The following is a 25,892-nucleotide window of genomic DNA, read 5'->3' on the forward strand; positions in this document are numbered from 1 at the left end:
ACAGACAGTTTCAGTTTTGTGTTACCAGTTATTAGACACTGAGCACTATTTCCAGAAGCCATAGTGAGATTGTCATTATCTGAGATATTTTCAGTGAAAGAGAATGTCTGCCAATAACTCGTTTCACAAGTTAATTATATTAAACAATGAGCTGAGGTAACTAATTCATTTTAAACCCACATGGAGGTTGTCAAAGTAGACACATTTAATAATTATTACAGACATCAAAATAGCCTCCTGAAAAAAAACTTTGGATATAATATTTTAAGAGTTTAAAGGTTATGACATTTTTCTTTGAAGTAATAAGTTATTTTGAGAAAACCAGCATGGCAGCCATCTGATGTTGAGTGTGTGAAATCAGTTTGATATCCAGTTTATAAATTGCTGGCCACACAGACACTGGTCTCCAGTTGTACAGTCTGTGCTTGCCATTGGAGTGAGTGAGTTAAGTTTTACGCCACTTTTAGCAATATTCCAGCAATATCACGGCGGGTACACCAGAAATGGGCTTCACACATTGTGCCCATGTGGGGAATCGAACCCGGGTCTTCGGCCGTGACGAGCGATCGCTTTAACCACAAGGCTACCCCACCACCCCAGCTTGACATTGGAGAAAGGTCAGGATTACCAGAAAGCAATTAGGCAATCTTGAAAGATAGCATCTGAAAAGTGATGACAGTTCATGGTGTTTCTGTACAAAACTAGGAGAATATATATGTTCAGTGCCATGCTGAACAGGTGCCATTGGATAGTTATAGTGTTCTGATTTCTGTGCCAATCGCCATGCTTTCATGCAAGACATGTTGTGTGGGACACCAGAAATGGGCTTCACACATTGTACCCATGTGGGGAATTGAACCCGGGTCTTCAGCATGGCAAGCGAACATTTTAATCACTAGTCTACCCCACCGCCCCCATACAGCAAGAATGTGGAAATAAACTTTAGTCAAAGAGATGGTATGAGAACTCAGACTGGAGTCCTGAGCTGTCTGCACCTGGTAAGGAGACTAAGTATGCATGCTACAGATGGGGTAGGCATGCAGGTATTGGCACTATTAGCACGGAGGACTGATAGACATGTCTAATGAAGAAGGAAAGAGTGATAGAGACACTCAATAAGTTCCTTAGCAGATATAATTGCTTTGCTAAAATGTTTGCTGTTCTGTTGCCAGTAGCCATGAGCACAATACACCACAGCATATACCAATGAACTGCTGCAATTAGCTCTGCAATTTATGGGCTCAATTACTGTGTTTGAAGTTGGTGATGGCCTTGTTCTGATGATGAATGGGAGCCTGGCAGCCTGGCAGCCTGGCAGCCTATCTCAGCAGGATGGGGAAGATAAAGGGCAAGCTGGGCATTCACTGTCGACAGTATTGTATAAGTGTTTGGTTTGTCCACAGTTCAGGATCCAGTCATCTACTTTTGTGAGTTGTGCACCATGGTGAGCTGTCCACTGTGGTGTGTTGTCCACCATGGTGAGATGTCCACTGTGGTGTGATGTCCACCATGGTGAGCTGTCCACTGTGGTGGGTTGTCCACCATGGTGAGCTGCCCATTGTGATGTGTTGTCGACCATGGTGAGCTGTCCACTGCCCATTGGTGTGGTGAGTTGTGGGTGTTGTCCACCATGGTGAGCTGTCCATTGTGGTGTGTTGTCCACCATGGTGAGCTGCCCATTGTGGTGTGTTGTCCACCATGGTGAGCTGTCCACTGTGGTGTGTCCACCTGGTGAGCTGCCCATTGTGGGGTGTTGTCCACCATGGTGAGCTGTCCACTGTGGTGTGTTGTCCACCATGGTGAGCTGTCCACTGTGGTGTGTTGTCCACCATGGTGAGCTGTCCACTGTGGTGAGTTGTCCACCATGGTGAGCTGCCTATTGAGATGTGTTGTCCACCATGGTGAGCTGTCCACTATGGTGTGTTGTCCACCATGGTGAGCTGCCCATTGTGGTGTGATGTCCACCATGGTGAGCTGCCCATTGTGGTGTGTTGTCCACCATGGTGAGCTGCCCATTGTGGGGTGTTGTCCACCATGGTGAGCTGTCCACTGTGGTGTGTTGTCCACCATGGTGAGCTGCCTATTGAGATGTGTTGTCCACCATGGTGAGCTGTCCACTATGGTGTGTTGTCCACCATGGTGAGCTGCCCATTGTGGTGTGATGTCCACCATGGTGAGCTGCCCATTGTGGTGTGATGCCCATTGTGGTGTGATGTCCACCATGGTGAGCTGCCCATTGTGGTGTGTTGTCCAAGATGGTGAGCTGTCCACTGTGGTGAGTTGTCCACCATGGTGAGCTGCCTATTGAGATGTGTTGTCCACCATGGTGAGCTGTCCACTATGGTGTGTTGTCCACCATGGTGAGCTGCCCATTGTGGTGTGATGTCCACCATGGTGAGCTGCCCACTGTGGGGTGTTGTCCACCATGGTGAGCTGCCCACTGTGGGGTGTTGTCCACCATGGTGAGCTGTCCACTGTGGTGTGTTGTCCACCATGGTGAGTTGCCCACTGTGGTGTGTTGTCCACCATGGTGAGTTGCCCACTGTCATGTGTTGTCCACCATGGTGAGCTGCCCTTTGTGCGGTGTTGTCCACCATGGTGAGCTGCCCATTGTGTTGAGTTGTCCACCATGGTGCCCATTGTGGTGAGTTGTCCACCATGGTGAGCTGCCCATTGTGGTGAGTTGTCCGCCATGATAAGCTGTCCATCATTGTGAATAATGCATGGCAGTGAGTTTTCCAACAAGGTGAGTTTGTCCACCATCTTGAGGTTTGTTCACTATGATGAGTCATCCACAGTCGTGAATTGTCCACCTGTGTGAGTTGTCCACTGTCATGAGCTGCCCAGTGTGGTGAGTTGTCTTTCATGGTGAGCTGCAAACCATGGTAAGTGGTTTATCGTGGTACCCACTGTGATGAGTTCCCATCCTAGTTAGTCGTCCACCATAGTGAGTTATCCACATCATGCAATAATGTTTTTCACTACTGACAGAAGTATGATTATGTTCAAGAAGCGGCGCCAATCTTGACACAGAACCTGCCCTGCAAAACTAATCATATGCTGTTACTATTTACAGTTTTTTATTCCTTTCCAATTACCCACATTTTTTAAGCTTCCATTCCTTCACAGTGTGTGTGCTGAATATCGTGGGCATTAAGTAAGATATTGTACATGCTAGAACAGCCTTTATTACAGTGACCTTTCCTTGTGCATGTATATCACAAAGTAGGGACATACGACTTATATTGCCAGTCAAGTTCAAATATTCTCACATTGTAGTATCGACCAAAATAGCTCTTTCTGAAAGGATCTGGCATAATGTCAGGAATTTGATATGGGAAGGCGTTTGTTGTAAACAGAACATTTGTAACAATATATGACAGATTTACATTACCATGATCGTTTTATCTAAAAGCAATTGTAGAAGGATTGCTTTCTTTAAGGGCCAGCTTTCTTTAAGGGCCAGCTTTCATGCCAGACACACTCTTTGAAAAAACATCAAGGTAAATTACGGTCACAATATAAAATGATTGAAGTCGACACCTTACAAGTAGTTCTGCCTTTGAAAAGAAATGAGGTTATGTTTAGGAAAAGATTATTGATTTTCGGAGATTTAGATAGGTTACTTAATGGACAAGTCTTTTATGAAAACAGAAAACCTGATTGTTCAGTGCCAGAGGATCCTAGAATATTCTCAGGCACCGATGAAAATGCATGTCTTTGGTTGGGTGAGGTGAGGTGAAATTGGGTTTTACGTCGTGCTTGAGAATATTTCGCTCATAAGACGACGTGCATGCGAGTGTATGTGTTTGTGTATGTGCGGCTGCTTGTACTAGCCCAGACGTAAGCTGGTTTTATAGTGCTAGCCCACTGAGATACCATGCCGCAGTGAAGCATGAATACCCCACTCAGACACATTATACTGACTCCGAGCCGACCAGTCCTTGTTGTACCCATTAATGCCGAGCACCAGACAGGGACCAACAAGTGCGATATTTTAGCGTCTTTTGGTATGACGCGGTCTGGAATCGAACCCGCGACCTTCCGCTCTCCGGGCGGACGCTCTAACCACCACACCACGGAGGCGGTCTGTCTTTGGTTGGAGGAATTAGGTTGTTGTTGTGTTATTATGAAGTATAGGGTCATCACTGTGGCAGCAGAAAAGAGTGGGTTAGTTGGTCCTGGTGATGGCAGAAGACACTTGAAGTGCACTTTGTACACATGTTCACAAACACATGTTCTTCAGCATGACGAGGAAACACTCCACCCATTAGGCTAACCTTCTTCTGTTGTGGTTTCTCTACTTCCAGTGACGCCCTGGTGAACATGATTTCACACTGCTGGTCAGGGGTTCAAATTGTTTTTAAAAAGTCACTTGCCACAGGGCAAGTGACTTTAAGAAAGTAACTTGTCCTGACTAATTTTCCACTTGCCCTGATTTTATGACATAATCATGATGATGTAATTATGAAGAATAAATCACCATGGTATTTGATGTTAATGTTTACTGGACTATTTATTGAAGAGTGATAAGTAGCAAAGAAGGATAACTCTACTAGCTCTACTAGATAATTTACTAGCTACATTTTGAGCAGATATGAAATTAAATCCAAGTTTATTTGCAGTTTGAAACCATAAGTGGAAATTATCTACTAGCCCACGGACAAGTAAGATACCATTATTTGATTGCCCGAAATGAAACCTGACTTGTCCTGGGCGTCGGGGATGGGATTTTTGAACCCCTGCTGGTGTCAATATTATGGCAATATCATGGTGGGGACAATCATGGTTTTCACACATGTGCCTGTGTGGAGAACACCCACAATGATGTCGAAGTTACTACGCTTGGTTCAGTGGGATTGGTTGTGTTGGCTTACGATTCACTCAACATATTAGTTTGGGCTGGTTGTTATAACAGCTGCACTAGACACCCACAGGGCCTGTGGTTAGGACACCTGTACTAGACACCCACAGGGCCTGTGGTTAGGACATGTACAGTAGACACCCATGTGTCCTGTGGTTAGGATATCTACAGTAGACACCCATGGGGCCTGTGGTTAGGATATCTACAGTAGACACCCATGGGGCCTGTGGTTAGGATATCTACACTAGACACCCATGTAACGAATCTAAATAGATTGATCATTAAAAAATATTTAGGAATTTCATTCACATTAGTAATATCATCATGTTTTTAACCCAAACATCTGAAACTTCTATTCATTTGGATACAAGGTAACAATAACGTTACAAGATATTGTTTTTCCGCCTTAAAACGTAACATGCAAGTTGCTGCCGTGTGTAGAGTGAAGTTGCATAATACGTCACGTCCTGTTATATTTTTAGCACGGAAAATATGCAAATGATCTTATAGTTGTCGCAGGATTACTCTTGACGAAGTAAGTTTTGATTCATGCTAGATGTAATGGCAGTAGGGGTCATACTAGTTTCAAAATGTTCTAGAACTTACTGAAAAGATGAATGCTTTGATATTTCTACGATTAGACATGACATTCCAATGAAATAGATGACTTTTTCAAGAGCGATGAATATAATTTACGTAATTTGCATATGTAAACAGCTGATGCGGGGCGTGGTGTATCTGTTTTCCCGATGTTTTCTCGTGCCTCGATAATAGAGAGCCCACGATAATAGAGAGTTCCAGTATACAGCTACACTAGACATCCATGGGGCCTGTGTTTAGTACAGCTACACTAGACACCTATAGGCCCTATGGTTAGGACATTTACACTACACACACATGGGGCTTGTGGTTAGTATAGCCACACTAGACACCCATGGGGCCTGTGGTTAGTACAGCCACACTAGACACCCTTGGGGCCTGTGGTTAGAGCAGCTACACTAGACACCCATGGGGCCTGTGGTTAGTACAGCTACACTAGACACCCATGGGGCCTGTGGTTAGTACAGCTACACTAGACACCCATGGGGCCTGTGGTTAAGACAGCTACACTAGACACCCATGGGGCCTGTGGTTAGTACAGCCACACTAGACACCCATGGGGCCTGTGGTTAAGACAGCTACACTAGACACCCTTGGGGCCTGTGTGGCTACACTAGACACCCAGTTGTTTATCACAGCTACACTAGACACCCATGGGGCCTGTGGTTAGTACAGTGACACTAGACACCTACACTGGGGCCTGTGGTTAAGACAGCTACACTAGACACCCTTTGGGGCCTGTGTTTAGTACAGCCACACTAGACACCCATGGGGCCTGTGGTTAGAACAGCTGCACTAGACACCCATGGGGCCTGTGTTTAGTACAGCTACACTAGACACCCATGGGGCCTGTGGTTAGTACAGCTACACTAGACACCCATGGGGCCTGATGGTTATCACAGCTACACTAGACACCCATGGGGCCTGTGGTTAGTACAGCTACACTAGACACCCATGGGGCCTGTGGTTATCACAGCTACACTAGACACCCATGGGGCCTGTGGTTAGGACAGCTACACTAGACACCCATGGGGCCTGTGGTTAGTACAGCTACACTAGACACCCATGGGGCCTGTGGTTAGTACAGCTACACTAGACACCCATGGGGCCTGTGGTTAGTACAGCCACACTAGACACCCATGGGGCCTGTGGTTAGTACAGCTACACTAGACACCCATGGGGCCTGTGGTTAGTACAGCTACACTAGACACCCATGGGGCCTGTGGTTTATAACAGCTACACTAGACACCCATGGGGCCTGTGGTTAGCACACTACAGCCATGGGGCCTGTGGTTAGACACACCCTTAGACACCCATGGGGCCTGTGTTTAGTACAGCTACACTAGACACCCATGGGGCCTGTTGGTTATCACAGCTACACTAGACACCCATGGGGCCTGTGTTTATGACAGCTACACTAGACACCCATGGGGCCTGTGGTTAGGACAGCTACACTAGACACCCATGGGGCCTGTGGTTAGTACAGCTACACTAGACACCCATGGGGCCTGTGGTTATCACAGCTACACTAGACACCCATGGGGCCTGTGGTTAGTACAGTGACACTAGACACCCATGGGGCCTGTGGTTATAGTACAGCTACACTAGACACCCATGGGGCCTGTGGTTAGTACAGCTACACTAGACACCCATGGGGCCTGTGGTTAGTACAGTGACACTAGACACCCATGGGGCCTGTGGTTAGTACAGCTACACTAGACACCCATGGGGCCTGTGGTTAGTACAGTGACACTAGACACCCATGGGGCCTGTGTTTAGTACAGCTACACTAGACACCCATAGGCCCTATGGTTAGCACAGCTACACTAGACACCCATTGGGCCTGTGGTTAGTAAAGCTACACTAGACACCCATGGGGCCTGTGGTTAGGACAGCTACACTAGACACCCATGGGGCCTGTGGTTAGAGACAGCCACACTAGACACCCATGGGGCCTGTGGTTATAACAGCTGCACTAGACACCCATGGGGCCTGTGTTTAGTACAGCTACACTAGACACCCATAGGCCCTATGGTTAGCACAGCTACACTAGACACCCATGGGGCCTGTGGTTAGTACAGCTACACTAGACACCCATGGGGCCTGTGGTTAGTACAGCTACACTAGACACCCATGGGGCCTGTGGTTAGTAAAGCTACACTAGACACCCATGGGGCCTGTGGTTAGGACATCTACACTAGACACCCATAGGGCCTGTGGTTAGTTCAGCCACACTAGACACCCTTGGTGCCTGTGGTTAAAGCAGCCACACTAGACACGCATTGGGCCTGTGGTTAGTACAGCCACACTAGACACCCTTGGGGCCTGTGGTTAGAGCAGCCACACTAGACACCCATGGGGCCTGTGGTTAGTACAGCTACACTACACACCCATGGGGCCTGTGGTTATAACAGCTACACTAGACACCCATGGGGCCTGTGGTTATAACAGCTGCACTAGACACCCATGGGGCCTGTGGTTATAACAGCTGCACTAGACACCCATGGGGCCTGTGGTTATAACAGCTGCACTAGACACCCATGGGGCCTGTGGTTATAACAGCTGCACTAGACACCCATGGGGCCTGTGGTTAGTACAGCTACACTAGACACCCATGGGGCCTGTGGTTATAACAGCTGCACTAGACACCCATGGGGCCTGTGGTTACACTAGACAGCTGCATACAGACACCACCCATGGGGCCTGTGGTTATAACAGCTGCACTAGACACCCATGGGGACTGTGGTTATAACAGCTGCACTAGACACCCATGGGGCCTGTGGTTATGACAGGCACACTAGACACCCATGGGGCCTGTGGTTAGTACAGCTACACTAAACACCCATGGGGCCTGTGGTTATAACAGCTGCACTAGACACCCATGGGGACTGTGGTTATAACAGCTGCACTAGACACCCATGGTGCCTGTGGTTAGGACAGTCACACTAGACACCCATGGGGGCCTGTGGTTATGACAGGCACACTAGACACCCATGGGGCCTGTGGTTATGACAGGCACACTATACACCCATGGGGCCTGTGGTTATGAAAGGCACACTAGACACCCATGGGGCCTGTGGTTAGTACAGCCACACTAGAAACCCATGGGGCCTGTGGTTATGACAGGCACACTAGACACCCATGGGGCCTGTGGTTAGTACAGCCACACTAGACACCCATGGGGCCTGTGGTTATGACAGGCACACTAGACACCCATAGGGTCTGTGGTTATGACAGGCACACTAGACACCCATGGGCCTGTGGTTAGTACAGCCACACTAGAAACCCATGGGGCCTGTGGTTATGACAGGCACACTAGACACCCATGGGGCCTGTGGTTAGTACAGCCACACTAGACACCCATGGGGCCTGTGGTTATGACAGGCACACTAGACACCCATAGGGCCTGTGGTTAGTACAGCTACACTAGACACCCATGGGGCCTGTGGTTATGACAGGCACACTAGACACCCATGGGGCCTGTGGTTAGGACAGTTGCACTAGACACCCATGGGGCCTGTAGTTAGTACAGCCACACTAGACACCCATGGGGCCTGTGGTTACGACAGCAACACTAGACACCCATGGGGCCTGTGATTATGATAGGCACACTAGACACCCATAGGGCCTGTGGTTAGGACAGCTACACTAGACACCCATGGGGCCTGTGGTTAGGACAGTTGCACTAGACACCCATGGGGCCTGTAGTTAGTACAGCCACACTAGACACCCATGGGGCCTGGGGTTACGACAGCAACACTAGACACCCATGGGGCCTATGGTTAGCACAGCTACACTAGACACCCATGGGGCCTGTGTTTATAACACTAGACACACTAGACACACCACCCATGGGGCCTGTGTTTAGTACAGCTACACTAGACACCCAGACACCCATAGGCCCTATGGTTAGCACAGCTACACTAGACACCCATTGGGCCTGTGGTTAGTATAGCCACACTAGACACCCATGGGGCCTGTGTGGTTAGCCACACTACACACCCATGGGGCCTGTGGTTATGACAGCTACACTAGACACCCATGGGGCCTGTGGTTATGACAGCTACACTAGACACCCATGGGGCCTGTGTTTAGTACAGCTACACTAGACACCCATAGGCCCTATGGTTAGCACAGCTACACTAAACACCCATTGGGCCTGTGGTTAGTATAGCCACACTAGACACCCATGGGGCCTGTGGTTATAACAGCTACACTAGACACCCATGGGGCCTGTGGTTAGGACAGCTATGGTTAGCACACTAGACACCCATTGGGCCACACTAGACCTGTGGTTGGTTATATAGCCACACTAGACACCCATGGGGCCTGTGGTTATAACAGCTGCACTAGACACCCATGGGGCCTGTGGTTAGAACAGCCACACTAGACACCCATGTGGCCTGTGGTTAGGACAGCCACACTAGACACCCATTGGGCCTGTGGTTAGTACAGCCACACTAGACACCCATGGGGCCTGTGGTTAGAACAGCCACACTAGATACCCATGTGGCCTGTGGTTAGGACAGCTACAGGCACACTAGACACCCATGGGGCCTGTGGTTATGACAGGCACACTAGACACCCATGGGGCCTGTGGTTATGACAGGCACACTAGACACCCATGGGGCCTGTGGTTAGAGCAGCCACTGTAGATACATCTGGAGGTCTAGTTGTTTTAGTGGCTTCACTGGCTTTTGCTTTGTCAGAGTTAGAAATAACTGCACTTGTAAAGGTTTAGTTATCTCACTCAAGCATAATAAAGTTTTGTCTTGTTGATGAAACCGGTAACTGGTGAAGATTAAAAACTGATTATCCCATTAATTGTCTCAGTATCCTGTACATATATTTCCTATTCTTATTATATTGATGATTTGTTTTCTGAACAAAAACATAACCCAAGAAAATATGTCTGTACAAATTGTCATGGTAACCTGTCACTAGAGTAAATACTTTATTTTTTTAAATTCTAATCCTAGACACTGGAACGTTGATCTGTAGTCTGTAATCCAGCTGAAGTTCAGTTTGATGAGGGAATGAGAGTTTCCCTAAGGCCATCTCGACACACAAACCTTTGTAAACATAGTCATTAATCTTCAAGTCCAGCTATTAGAAAATGCTGATTCTGCATAGCTAAAAATTCATTTAATCTTCAGAAGGAGTAGAATTTTCTGTCAAAATGACATTTAAAGTTTGATTTCCTCATGGAAGACTCAACTTATGGTAAAAAGTATATGACATCATAATAAAAGTTTTCCCTTTCTGATTCAAAACAAGCACCTTAATTACAATATCAGCTTGTGTCATTTCTGGCCAGGTTCCGATGAGGTATGCAGGCAGGAGCGTCTGCAAACAAATTAATTCCAGGAGAAGTGTTTAAGCACCTAATGGAAACCATTACCAATCGTGCCAGCTACAGTGTAGGGGAGTATCATACTTGAGTCTGACGTAGGGGGCGCTTGTCTGGCACACGCTCCCTATTGTGGTGTTTGACGAGGGCTTCAACATGCATGCGAAACTTAATTAGTGGAATTTGGGGCCAAGTGTGTGTGTAAATTGGCTCTGATTTTTGTAATCGCCGATACGTTTAATGAGAGACGTTATAAAAAGAGTGATTGATCTTAGGTTGAGAATCCCGGCTTGCCTGTGTTGAGTAAGGTCGGAGATCAGTTTGAGTGAGATCTGTACTGTGACACACAAATCAGATGGTCGTCAGGCGATGTTGAACTCCCCGAGTTTTTTCCTGTTTGCACAAGGGTTAAAAAGTGTGCATAAGTCTTACAGGGAAGAGAGTGGTCATGAAGGTGATCGCGTTTCCTACACTCCAGTAACATCTGTAGAGATGTCGCACTTTTTGCCAAGATAAGTGGATGAAATGAATGATTTCAAGCTCTCCATAAAAACTTTGACTTCATTGAGAGTTATTTGGATCGTAATCTAAACATTAAATGGTGGTGAAGGGAAAAAAACGTGATCGGTCTGTTGATGGACGCAGGAACTCTGAGCTGAGGACAAGTGCAAGGTTTAATCACATCAAGTTTCAAACTTTTTTGGTTTTGGAGCGTGGTGTTTAAGATTTGAAGATGAAGCTATTGTTGGATGACATTGTTGATATTACGATATTTCAAACAAAATATAGTGCAACCTGGTAATTATCAGAGTGCTGATTTAATAGGTCCTTCTCAGTTTTATTTGCGGATTCAGCTCTCACAGCATGGATGTAATGTGTTGATGTTGTTGAGGCACCGATGTTGCTGATGATGTGGATGTAGTTCAAGGTGGTGATCGTCAGTGCGGAATTTATCTCTCATCTTCATTGGATTAAAGTGTGTCAAGTGGATATGTAGGAACGACGATGTTGTGGCAGAGTTCATGCAGCCATGGTGCTGTTTCAGTGTCGTAGTTGTGTTCACGGAGTTCTCTAGTGCTTGGAGTTCACACTGTCACAGACGATGACATCGGAGGGGAATTCCCTGTCCGTGGTGAGCACACCACTGCTGGAGACTGAAAGGTGAGTGTGATGGGTGTCCCCCTCCTCTGTTCCAGGCGTCGCCACACTGCCTAGCAACAGCATTCTGTAGGTGCAGAGTGTGGCTGACTGCTGTTAACACCACAGTCAACTTTATAGAGCAATTTATAGTCTTGTTATTACATATACCACACTCCATTGTTGCTTATAGTATTGTGATATTCTGTTCTCTACTATCTGTTTTAGGTAGGATGTAGTGGCTTGTGTCTCATAGGCCATACGGCCAGATGTTATATTTTATATCAAGTGTCTTAAGGTATCTATGTTTGTGTCATATATAACATGTGACACACAAATAATAACACTCTTTCTTCTCCGTAACCATACACAAACACACTTTGTAGTCATGTAATTAAATATATATACCACACTCCATTGTTGCTTACAAAGCTGTGATATTTTATTTACTACTATTTGTTTTAGATAAAATATAGTGCCTTGTGTCTCATAGGCCGTTATGTTATATTTTACTGAATGTTTAAAGTCTATGTATGTTTTATACGTAACATTTGACACACAAATAAAAATATTTTCTTCTTCTTCTGTTAACATCACAGTCAACGTTATAGAGCAATGTACTGAAAACAATAATTACTGTCAGAAATTGGTCAGCAGTTATTAACAACAGCGAAAATTGTATTGATATGCAATTTCTTTATTAATAATGTAAGCGGCGTTTCGGTATAGCTGCTAACACCGTTATCAAGCAAGTGATGTACAATACTGGGGTAAGGTTATACAATGTATATACATGAGCCAAGTCTGTACGTTAAGTTGATTGATGTTGACACGATTGATAAGGTTGATGTTCAAGTGTGAAGGATGTTTACACAATAAAGATGATTGTTATACAAGCAGAATTAACTAGGGAAGGATAAAGAGGGAGACAGTGATGTGATAGACACAAGAATAATAACTTCTTTGAGTGACATTTTGGAAGATGGAATTTACAATGTTGAATAAATGTTTGTTGTATGTGAATAATAGGTTTATGATTGCTTAGTGACGGCAGGGGACACCAGAAATGGGCTTCACTCATTGTACCCATGTGGGGATTCGAACCCGGGTCTTCGGCGTGACAAGCCAACGCTTTAACCACTAGACTACCCCACCGCCCCGCTGACCATTGAAACATTGGTAGTTATGTTTATTGACTATCATATAAATTATCAACAATTAGATGTGAATTAACAAAAAAGCTTTGTATAATTTCTATGTAATAAAAATCATTATCAACTGTTCCATTACGTAACTGGCAATATGATCTGAGTGAAAATTAGTGAGGCTTGTCATTGCCATTATAATTACTGTAGCATTTACTAATATAATTATCAAACATTATGTATGTGACGAATTTCCAGATGACACTGGACTTGTTTAAAAGTATATAAAACCTTTACGGCTGCGTAATATAACCGGTTTACCGGTATTTACCGGTTCAGACATGAAAACGATACGTATTGCGATACACTGATCGAAAACCGGTATTTTGACTTGCATTCGGAAAACTTCGTAACACTCGGAAATCTTCGGATATTTCCTTTTTTCATTTGTGCCAAATATTATTCACATTTTTATTTTTAATCAAGAATAATTTTTTTTATTAAAGCTTAATCAAGCATAGTGATTTTGCTGTGTATTTGCTCTAAAAATCAAGCATTACCTCGATTATAAGTAGTTTTTTGTTTAAAAATACTTCATGCAATATATTGCAATACATATCGCAATACATGCTTTCACATCGCAATATATTGCAATATGAAAATTCTCTGCAATACCCACCTCTAAAAACCATTAATATTTATAAGTTATAGGGTCATATTTTAATCACATGTGCAACATTTGGGGGTTTGGCTGCTTGTGATTAAAGTTATTTTCAGGAAAGTGCCAATGTGTCAGAGCGGGTGTCTGACAGGGTGTTTTGACAGGTGTACAAGAACCATAAGGCTAACTGGACAACACACCTGTGTCAGTAATTACTTCCAGCACACCAGTGGTGGGGAGCCATCTCAAACAGTCTATGACTATTTCTGAATCACCATTTCTTAAAAAATGTGAGACATTTTAGAAAGTAAATGGGAAACATGCTTTTAGTTGGCATCAATATTTCTCATATTTGTGTGGATAATATGCTCATACAAAAGTCTTGAGGTCTGAGCATTAACATTTTGATATTCGAGTCAAAAGCCCATATGGAGAAAAGCCCCTCGACCAAAAGCCCCTCTGGACAAAGTCCCCTCGAAAAATGACCAAAAGCCCCTCACTTTATGTATTAATGGGAAACTAAGATTAAAGACAAGAAATGATTAATGACATGAAAGATGTTATTGCTTCATAATATAATGACCCTAAATAATATATAATTTATAATGTAATTAGGAAATAATTTTAGCGAATAAGAAATAAATATCATCCTACAAATGATAACAAATCAACAAGAAATGATTAATGACATAAAAATTTGTATCGCATCATAATTAATGATTCAACAACTCAACACAACATAATGAATGCTTGAGTTTGGCTGTGAGAAATGTTTGTTTTGCAAAATAACAATTTCGTTTATAAGTTGCAGAATTTCCGAGCAAGAAATTATCATATTTTCTCCATTTCCTTTCCACTGATAGGATAAAATACATAAAATTCTGTTTAAAATATATAAGTGCAATGAGAAAAGTTCATTGTACTGTATAAAATATAAAATACTTTTTCCTACTTAAACTACTTTATAAAATATATAAGAGCAGTGAGAAATGTTTATTCTTTTATGAAATGCATGAATAGAGGGGCGTTTGACAGGGGTTCTCAAATTAGCGCGGGGCTTTTGTCAGAGGGGCTTTTGTACCGAGGGACTTTTGGCTGGTACCCTGATATTCCACTTGCAAACCACTGCTTCACACTCACAAAACTAATTAGTTACCAGTGACCAAGGCAGATTTCAGTTTAGGGACTTGTCATTTCTTATGTTTAATGTATCTGAATTTATATGCCTCTGTCCACGCCACCCTCTTCAATCTCAAGAAATTACCAGTCCCTCACAAAGGGTAAAAAATATATAGGTAGACCAAAAAACAGCAGATGCTCATGAAAAGCTGACATCTTTTGAGGAAGTACGCTCGCAGAAAAACACTTGTTCAGATTTCCAAGTGTGTGGATAAAATGACTGAGATTGATTTAGAACCCATTTTTAAATGTCACAGCTTGACGTTACATCATGGTGATAGGCTGATATTACTAAATTAAACATACAGTTTCTTAGGTCTGTATGTTTAGTTCATACACACTTAAACAGAAATGACCTGACATTATATGGTCCGCTAAATAGAATAATATGCAACAGCAAAATAGAATAATATACAACAGCTGACTTATATATATAACTTTATTCAGTAGAAAGGCCTCAGGCCCATGTACAATGTACAATGTATAATACAACAGGAATGATATGCATAATAACCAGAACATATTGTTACATATACTTCCCATCAAAAGTTTAGACTCACTAGTGTAAATATAGCCACTTACTTCAGGCAACTGTTCTAAACTAAATTTTGCAAAATTTCCCATACTGTTTAAAGGGACTGTTTACACATGAACTGATGTATTGTAAAACAAATTCGTAAATTGAAAGGATTATTGTCTTGAGTTCAATAAATGATAAAAATCAGTGAGAATTGGCAAAAAACGCTTCTGTTCACATGCAGGATATGTGCACATGCTTTTCAGCAATGTGATGCATGATCCTTGTGCAATTCATCTGCATAAGGTTTGCAGTTGGTTCCCCCAAGTTAGTGGAGAAATCAATCTTCCATGTAACCGTGTGTGTGTGTGTGTGTGTGTGTGTGTGTGTGTGTGTGTGTGTGTGTGTGTTGTGTGTGTGTGTGTGTGTGTGCATAACTTTCAGTGCTTCCTGATTGTAATTTGCTGACATATATAAATAATTGCTATTTTCATTTTGAAGAAGGCTAATGAGAGAATTTCTATCTTAACAATCAATATTTAGCATATATTTTGTTCTAAAATCATTATACTGTGGGCAAATAAACATAAAATGACCCTCACCTTCTAAAAGTGTTCTTACAAAATGGACACAATCTTAATTCTCTTGGGATATTATTTCTTTTACCTTTATTCTTCATGATATTTAGTTTACCTAATCTTAAAAGTGATACAATCTTCTTAAATCTTTGCAATATAAAGTTAACAAATATGATTCCATATTAAAAAACCTTTTACACATGAATAGAACTCTAGATTAGAATGTTCATTTAATGTAGATAATGTACACTTGATGTTACAATCTTTAACTCTTTGAGAAAACTGCTTAGCAAATAAATCAGTGTTAACAATATTTTGAAAATCCCACGCATAACTAAAACCATAATTATAAAGTAATTTCCTCACTTCAGTAACCCATGACTTGCGGTTATTATTGTCCATTCTTTTTAACATAATATAGGTTTGTTTTGGATATCTAGTCTCTTCCATAATAAATAAATTACACTAATTCTTAAGACATCCATTATAGAATCACAACACATATAATGACCTCATTCAGATAAAACAGCAGTATTTCTTGTGGTAATACCAACACCAAGAACATACAGTCAGCTCTCGTTAATCTGACACTCATTAATCCGACAATCACGTTAATCCGACAAAAGATTGGGGAACCATTTAAAACAGTGATAATTACTCTTGTTAATCCGACATTCTCGCATTCCGACTCCGACACACCAATCTAGCAACTGATTATTGTAAATACATTGTAAAAACATCCGACATTTTCGTTAATCCGACATATTTCTCTGCAACCACAAGTGTCGGATTAACGAGAGTTGACTGTATTTACAGTATTTTACATGAAATATTTCGAGCTTTATCCACTCATGAAAACCCCACATATCTGAGCAATATAATAAGATAGGCTTAATTTGTGTATCAAACATTTGAAATAAGACCGTGAGAGAAAGATCTTTTTAATTTATGATGAAGGTGTTTAATTGGAAGCAGGTCTTTATTAGCTTTATGAGTGAGAGTCAGGACTGCTTTTGACCAAGATAGGCTGTTGAAAAATTCAAATACCCAAATCGCTGTAATAGCTTGTATTTTTCAACATCCATTTTTCAGTCTTCTTCAATATACCTCCGTTGCGAAAAACAATTATCTGTGTTCTTGTAAAATTAACCTTTTAGCCCCATTTTGTACAAAATTTGGATAAAATATTAATTTTCCTTTGTAAACCTGCAACTGTGTCAGAAAATAAACATAAATCATAAGCATAGAATAATAAAAAGCTTAATAGAATAATATACAACAGCTAAATAGAATAATATACATCAGCTAAATAGAATAATATACAACAGCTAATAAAGAATAATATACAATAGCTAAATAGAATAATATACAACAGCTAAATAGAATAATATACAACAGTTAAATAGAATTATATACAGCAGCTAATTACAATAATAATCAGCAGCTAAATAGAATAATATACAACAGCTAAATAGAATAATATACAACAGCTAAATAGAATAATATACAACAGCTAAATAGAATAATATACAGCAGCTAAATAGAATATTATGCAATAGCTAAATAGAATAATATACAACAGCTAAATAGAATATTATACAACAGCTAAATAGAATAATATGCAACAGCTAAATAGAATAATATGCAACAGCTAAATAGAATAATATACAACAGCTAAATAGAATAATATACAACAGCTAAATAGAATAGTATACAACAGCTAAATAGAATAATATACAACAGCTAAATAGAATAATATACAACAACTAAATAGAATAATATGCAGCAGCAAAATAGAATAATATACAACAGTTAAATAGAATTATATACAGCAGCTAAATAGAATAATATAGAGCAGCTAAATAGAATAATATACAACAGTTAAATAGAATTATATACAACAGCTAAATAGAGTAATATACAACAGCTAAATAGAATAATATACAACAGCTAAATAGAATAATATACAACAGCTAAATAGAATAATATGCAACAGCTAAATAGAATAATATACATCAGCTAAATAGAATAATATACAACAACTAAATAGAATAATATGCAATAGCTAAATAGAATATTGTACAAGAACTTAATAGACAAATAATAGATAGCAACCCATGCCTGATGATATAACCCAACACCTGTGTACTTGTCATTATGCACTGTTTCTCTGTAAAAGACAGACAGGTGTTATTAGTGGTAATTCAGGTTACCTTAGACTGACTGACTGAGTTTAGTTTTACGCCTCTTTTAGCAATATTCCAGCAACATCACGGCTGGGGACACCAGAAATGGGCTTCACACAATGTACCCATGTGGGGAACCGGGTCTTTGTGCTTTAACCACTAGGCTACCCCACCGACCCAGGTTACCTTAGAATGTGGATAACATACATGTGTCAATTGTTAGAACATAACAAGGGTTACCGCTGATGTTTGTATTCAGAAGATGGTTTCCAAGATATATCGCAATCAGTGGTTCCAATTTGCCATTTTCCATGTTTGAGGTAATTATTCCCTCTAAGGTTAGTTTATGAATCCAGGTTTTATGTTATGAATGTATTACATCTAAGTTAATGTGCACTTGACAGCACAGAAAGACTGATCATTGTAATGAACAGTGTTGAAGTGATTAGCCAATATTATGCTGACTGATTGGTCATAGTTATCTACCTATAAGGAATTGTTTCACAAATTTTGACATCTTGAAATCAGTGGTGATGTGTGCTGTCTTCTTCTACCAATCAGATTTCATGCATTTCTCTAAAACCTGAAACAAACAACTTCAGTGATCAGTTGAATGAGTGAGTGAGTTTAGTTTTGCGCCACACTCAACAAAATTAAATTGAGGTGGTCTGTAAAAACTCGAGTCTGGACCAGACAATCCAGTGATCAACATCATGAACATCAATCTACGCAATTAGGATACGACAACATGTGTCAACCAAGTCAGCAAGCCTGACCTGATAAGCATGGGTTACTGAGCACGCATCGGTTACACAGGTATGATCAGTTGAAAATCAAACAAGGGTCATAATATTATAATACATAAACATAATTTGTTTGTATCATAATGTACAAATACATGTAGCACAGAAAACATTTCCTTGTATTGCTGAATATTTATGAAATATTGTTCTTTCAAGAGCATATCTAGTGATATATTCCTGAAAACAATTGAATGTCAAATAGTATGCATATTTTATATTTGTTTTCATGTATTTTATGTAGCATTGATCAGAACCATTCCTTCGAGGAATCTTGGTGATACTTCTATCTGAGACAGACAACAATGTCACTGCTTTCACACGCACTTGAACACTCTATAAGCAATGCTAAGGTGAAATCATTAGTTACTGCTTGAAGCCTAAAAAGTGAAATCACTGTCAACATCTCAGTTCCAACCCGCAATGAAGAAGCCAGAATTTTGTTGTTAATATCCATGACAAAGTCTCTTCTACTTTTGTTTGTCAGTGTTCAGAATTACTTCACAAATTCTGTCTCCCTGCTCACCCCAGCATTTTGTGAAAACAATTGTTGCCAGAAGTGACCATATTATATCATGTTAAATCACCTTCAGACTGAAGTCTCCATTCAAAACAAACAAATGAAACTGCCAGTCCATCCTATATAGGTGAACTGGGAGATTCTTGATGTTAGGGGGAGGTGGGGTAGCCTAGTGGTTAAAGCGTTCATTTGTCACGCCGAAGGCCCATTTCTGGTGTCCCCGCTGTGATGTTGCTGGAATATTGCTAGAAGCGGCGTAAAACCATACTCAGTCACACTCACTCCTTGATGTTAAAAATGCTTAAGATGAACTCATAAGTATACAGTGAAGCCTCGTTAATCCGGACGGTTGCGTTTCTCAGTAAATTCGTCCGGATTGCGAATAGTCCGGACTACTGAATCAAGACCCAAGTTGCTTCCCTAACTATTACAAAAACGACACGAATCTGGATAAAACAAATAAGCATTTAGTGTAAAGCTTAATTCATCACATCAATAATTTTACCGAGTGACGTCCGCATGTTGATCCGACGTGTCTGATAACGTCCTGACTCAGCACAGGTGAGGTAATGTCTAACAAGCGATCTATTGTAGTATGCCTTGAATGTCCTAATTATTCCTGCATCCATCGGTTGAATATGAGACGTGGTATTTGGTCACATTTCGCAAAGTTAGCGAAGCACACTTGTGACTTGCAACATTGTCGTAAAGCAAAATCACTTTAAGTCCACGTGACCGCATCTGTCTGTCAAAGTACATTAACCAATCACAAAACAGTTCACTTGTCATCCACGCCTTTGTATTGTGGTGTCAATCAAAGTGTAAATGTACAGTATCTTCAGTCGGGAGCTTTTAATGTCTTATTAAAACAACAACCCAGTTGGCCAGTTAATTAAGTAAACATCGCCGGGAAGTGTTGTTACGGTTCGTGAACATGACTTACAGCATCCGGACTGTGAAGCAATTTACTGTTTATTTTACTGATTGGTGACAGCTACTTACCGTCCGGTTCCGGAAACCGAATTTCCGGATTATCGAGGCAAATTATATAGGCATAGATTGGTAACAAGCTGAAATCGCCCGGGAGGTGAGACTTCCGGATTATCGGAGTCCGGACTAACGAGGCTTCACTGTATATATTTATTAAATTAGTTGTGCAACTACCTTAATCGGGCATAAGGATCTCTATCTCATTTCATGGTAGACATACAAATGAAATATTACATCTGTAGATGACTGATATGAAACAGTTTATGGACTGAAGCAATGAAGCTTTTCACCTGTACACATCAAGAAATATTTTAAAAAAAATTATTTATTGCTGTAAGAAATTAAACAGTTCATCTAAAGATTTAAGAAATGAAGAAAACTCATCTATAGACTTAACGAATATACCATTATATCCTTAGGGTTAAGAAATGGAACAAAGTCATCAAGAGATTTCAGAAATGAAACATTTGAGAATGGGTCATGTCTGATAAGTGAACTCTTAATTATTCCAGTTAACACAGAGCCTGGTGTGCATTGTCTAGGCAATGTCACCAATCAGTTTGTGATCTGATTACAAGGGAACAGTCTATGGTATATATTCATACATAGATCAGCTTAATAATCTAATAGATACTACACATAGATATCAGCAAATTAAATGATGCCATACTATTCTAGTGTGTAGCAATAACATTAAATGACTTTTAGAGTGAGTGAGTTGGGTTTAACTGTTCAGAGTAGGAGCCGACATAAAGTGTAAATTAGAAGCACATGAAGCAACTACTCCATTGGTCGAACCAGCAATACACACCTGACATTGTAACCAACCAATATGCATATTCATATCTCAGTACCACTTTGAAACTGTGACACATGATGACCCCCCTGGGGATGGTGACATGACGACCCCCCTGGGGATGGTGACATGACGACCCCCCTGGGGATGGTGACATGACGACCCCCCTGGGGATGGTGACATGACGACCCCCCTGGGGATGGTGACATGACGACCCCCCTGGGGATGGTGACATGACGACCCCCCTGGGGATGGTGACATGATGACCCCCCTGGGGATGGTGACATGACGACCCCCCTGGGGATGGTGCTCCCAGAGCTCTCCCTGTGGACCTTGCAGCAATGACTGAGGTTTCATGATGAGTTGACACAGACAATGAATACACATAGGCTGTCCATGTCAATATTGACGTGTGTTTGAATAAATGGGCATCAGGACAGATGGGAAGGGGAATGTAACAGACTCAATAAACTCAATAAACCTGCAGGGAACAATCACAGAAGTGTGGAGTAGCATCAGATATCTGTAGCAATATCAGATGGTGGACTCCACTCTAGTAGTATGAGATGGTGGACTCCTGTAGTAGTATCACATTGCTATAGTTGTATTAAAAGGCTCTAGATGGCTGGGGGGCGGTGGGGTAGCCTAATGGTTAAAGCGTTGGCTCGTCACGCCGAAGACCCGGGTTCGAATCCCCACATGGGCACAATGTGTGAAGACGATTTCTGGTGTCCCCCGCCGTGATGTTGCTGGAATATTGCTAAAAGCGGCGTAAAACCAAACTCAGTCAGTCAGTCTAGATGGCTGATGTAGTGTCAGCGCAATAGGTGTATCAGTTGGTGGACAACTGTAGTAATATCTGATGATGGAGCTCTATAGTGGTATCAGATGGTGGACACCAGCAATAGCATTATCAGATGGCTGTAGTCGTCTCCAATAGCTGATTTAGTATCAGAGCTGTAGTAGTATCAGATGGTGGACACCAGCAATAGCACTATCAGATGGCTGTAGTAGTCTCCAATAGCTGATTTAGTATCAGAGCTGTAGTAGTATCAGATGGTGGACACCAGCAATAGCATTATCAGATGGCTGTAATAGACTCCAATAGCTGATTTAGTATCAGAGCTGTAGTAGTATCAGATGGTGGACACCAGCAATAGCATTATCAGATGGCTGTAGTAGTCTCCAATAGCTGATTTAGTATCAGAGCTGTAGTAGTATCAGATGGTGGACACCAGCAATAGCATTATCAGATGGCTGTAATAGACTCCAATAGCTGATTTAGTATCAGAGCTGTAGTAGTATCAGATGGTGGACACCAGCAATAGCATTATCAGATGGCTGTAGTAGTCTCCAATAGCTGATTTAGTATCAGAGCTGTAGTAGTATCAGATGGTGGACATCAGCAATAGCATTATCAGATGGTTGTAATAGACTCCAATAGCTGATTTAGTATCAGAGCTGTAGTAGTATCAGATGGTGGACATCAGCAATAGCATTATCAGATGGTTGTAGTATTATCTGATGATGACATCAGCTGTGGTAGTATCAGATGTGGACACCAGCTGCAGAAGTAGGAGATGATGGACAGGTGAGGTGAAATTGGGTTTTACATCGTGCTCGAGAATATTTCGCTCATACCGGTATGACGACGTTGATGATGGACAGCAGTAGTAGTATCAGAAGGCATCAGCTGTAGGGTACGATCACACTGACAAGGTTAGAGCTCCTCACATAACAGGTCAAAAGTTTATTGAAACACACTTAAGGTCAGATCCATTTAGCTTCTTGTCAATCTGAAGTCATTAATTTCCAAGTTGCCAATCACAATGTCCAAGTGTGGCTGCTCACCTCATTCATCATATGTTCCTGAAGCTGGCCTTCTTGTTCATTTAGACTGCAAGAGTTCCAATGACTTTAGCTTGAATATGTGGGTTCTGCTATTAGATGGCAGTGGATTGATTAATCAAGCACAAATAACATCAAAACAATAAACAAAAACTAATCCCAACCTTAACATTAAACAAAAACTATTTCCAAAAGCAATCAGAAAATATGTGCAAACAATGGTCTCTGAGAAACTATTTTCTGCAATCGTTCCCATTTGCAAATTATAAGATCTAACACGGCAATGGGATTGGAAGAGAATAGCCACAGGTTAGCACTGCCACCTTTATCCACTATTGAGACTGACCAGTCCTAACATCTGTCGTGTTCTCAGGCCACAGTGGACACTGTAGTAATCAGGGTTACACATCGGCCAATTTGTGCTGATTCTCTGTAGATCTGATCCACTTAATGGCATGGCTACCAATCTTGGGCATAATCCTGAAATAGGAGGTCCTGAGGGATGAGCTGGAATAATGTACATCATCCTTACTGTTTGTCTCTGTGCTGCAGCCATCATGTGTCCCCATCCAAGCTGGAACATGCTTCCATTTAATTACAAATGGACACGTGATTAATAAAATGTCCATTTACCTAACGAAGCTAGGGACAACGTAGGTGATTATTGACGGCCTGTTAGGGGCTATAAGCAGGATGTGTTGATTGCCTGTCAGCTCGGACAATAGAAGAATTTACTTTAATCTTGTTTACTGTTGTTGACCAAAGCTGCCCATGTGATAGTGAATGGCTGGTGTTTGTTGGATGAAATACATGACAACTGATCAGAAGTCCATGTGATCTGTGGAAGCTTGTTTGATCAGGGCAAGTTATTTGATCAGAAGAGATCAGTTTTCATCCAAAGATCCTTATTTAAACTGTGGAGACTTGTTGATCTGAGGACACAGCACAGTGGAGACTTGTTGATCTGAGGACACAGCACTGTGGAGACGTGTTGGTCTGAGGACACAGCACTGTGGAGACGTGTTGGTCTGTGGACACAGCACTGTGGAGACTTGTTGATCTGAGGACACAGCACTGTGGAGACTTGTTGATCTGAGGACACAGCACTGTGGAGACTTGTTGATCTGAAAACACAGTACTGTGGGGACTTGACTTGTTGATCTGAAGCCACAGCACTGTGGGGACTTGTTGATCTGAGGACACAGCACTGTGGAGACTTGTTGATCTGAGGACACAGCACTGTGGAGACTTGTTGATCTGAAGACACAGCACTGTGGAGACTTGTTGATCTGAAGACACAGTACTGTGGGGACTTGACTTGTTGATCTGAGGACACAGCACTGTGGGGACTTGTTGATCTGAGGACACAGCACTGTGGAGACTTGTTGATCTGTGAACACAGCACAGTGGAGACTTGTTGATCTGTGAACACAGCACTGTTGAGACTTGTTGATCTGTGAACACAGCACTGTTGAGACTTGTTGATCTGAGGACACAGCTCTGTGCAGACTTGTTGATCTGTGGACACAGCACTGTGGAGACGTGTTGATCTGAGGACACAGCTCTGTTGAGACTTGTTGATCTGAGGACATAGCATTGTGGAGACTTGTTGATCTGTTCACACAGCACTGTGGAGACTTGTTGATCTGAGGACACAGCAATTTGGGGACTTGTTGGTCTGTGGACACAGCACTGTGGAGACGTGTTGGTGTGTGGACACAGCACTGGGGATCCAGGTATGTACATTAGTATGTTCCTGTCCCAGTCATAAGACATATTACAATGGCATTGACAAAGAACCATCATCTTAGTTGAGTGCTGTACACTGAGAGAGGTTTTGATCTTTATTAGTTATGTCAGTAATTGTCCTTTAGAGCTTTGTTGCTAATATGAAACTCCATATGGATGACGTCTTCTTTATTGACAGGTGATGAAGGGTCGAAACATTAGTTCTGGAACATGGTCACATGGTTTCATGTCTTACAAACAAGGTTTCAGTCTTACAAAAAATAAGCAATTGCCATCTCAAGCATTTCAGTTGTGAGTGGTCACTACTATCAGTAGGGCTGTGAACACCTGGTGTCATCACTGAATTGTATGAAAGCCAATGGACCACAATACATGAATGGCATGCTGCAAGGATCATTTTATAGAAAGACTCACAACGATCAGTCCTTCAAGACCTTCTGACACATTACTCTCCAGAAAGAACCCTGCGCTCATCACAACAACTGTTACTTGCTGTCCCGAGCTACAGTCTCAAATCATTTGGCTCAAGGACCTTTTCATATGCAGCAGCTTCTCTGTGGAACTCTCTCCCTATCGAGTTAAAATCATCTCCTTCCCTAAGTACATTCAAAACACGACTAAAGACTCATCTATTTCTTCGCTACAAGTGACTTCCAATCATCCGTACCTGCCAACTGTATATAGTTTTAACTTGAGCTCAGGAAGCGCTTTGAGCATATCCCTGTGACGTGGAAAGGCGCTATATAAATGGCCTATTATTATTATTATTACATTTCTGCCCTTTAAATTTTGATACGTTCTGGTTTCCTAAAGACATATAAATTGTAAGTCCAAAGGCTGAATGTCTTTTTGCCTTTTGTATGTTTGCTCTCGATTGTCTTATGACAATGGGCACATGGAGGTGAGTGAGTTTAGGTTTACGCCGCTTTTAACAATATTCCAGCAATATCACGGCAGGGGACACCAGAAATG

The 25,892-nt window shown here is 41.9% G+C and overlaps 1 protein-coding gene and 1 long non-coding RNA gene across 2 annotated transcripts in view; one reads left to right on the plus strand and one right to left on the minus strand.

The window, feature by feature from the left end:
• Window positions 1-5,501: 5,501 nt before the first annotated feature.
• LOC124280134 lies at window positions 5,502-25,494 on the minus strand. Its single transcript, XR_006899586.1, has 3 exons — window positions 25,484-25,494; window positions 23,841-23,843; window positions 5,502-5,677 (listed from the first exon to the last, which is right to left on the minus strand). It is a non-coding gene; the product is annotated as an uncharacterized LOC124280134 (long non-coding RNA).
• The window catches only part of LOC124280132 (glutamate carboxypeptidase 2-like), a 174,256-nt gene continuing 160,265 nt past the window's right edge, over window positions 11,902-25,892 (plus strand). The window contains exon 1 of the mRNA XM_046716022.1: window positions 11,902-11,975. Within this exon, the coding sequence (XP_046571978.1) occupies window positions 11,917-11,975 (59 nt within the window). The 5' untranslated portion in view covers window positions 11,902-11,916. The remainder of the gene's footprint in view (window positions 11,976-25,892) is intronic.

This window comes from Haliotis rubra, unplaced genomic scaffold (genome assembly GCF_003918875.1).
Source record: "Haliotis rubra isolate DU_JTF1 unplaced genomic scaffold, ASM391887v1 Scf260, whole genome shotgun sequence".
Lineage (NCBI taxonomy): Eukaryota > Metazoa > Mollusca > Gastropoda > Lepetellida > Haliotidae > Haliotis > Haliotis rubra.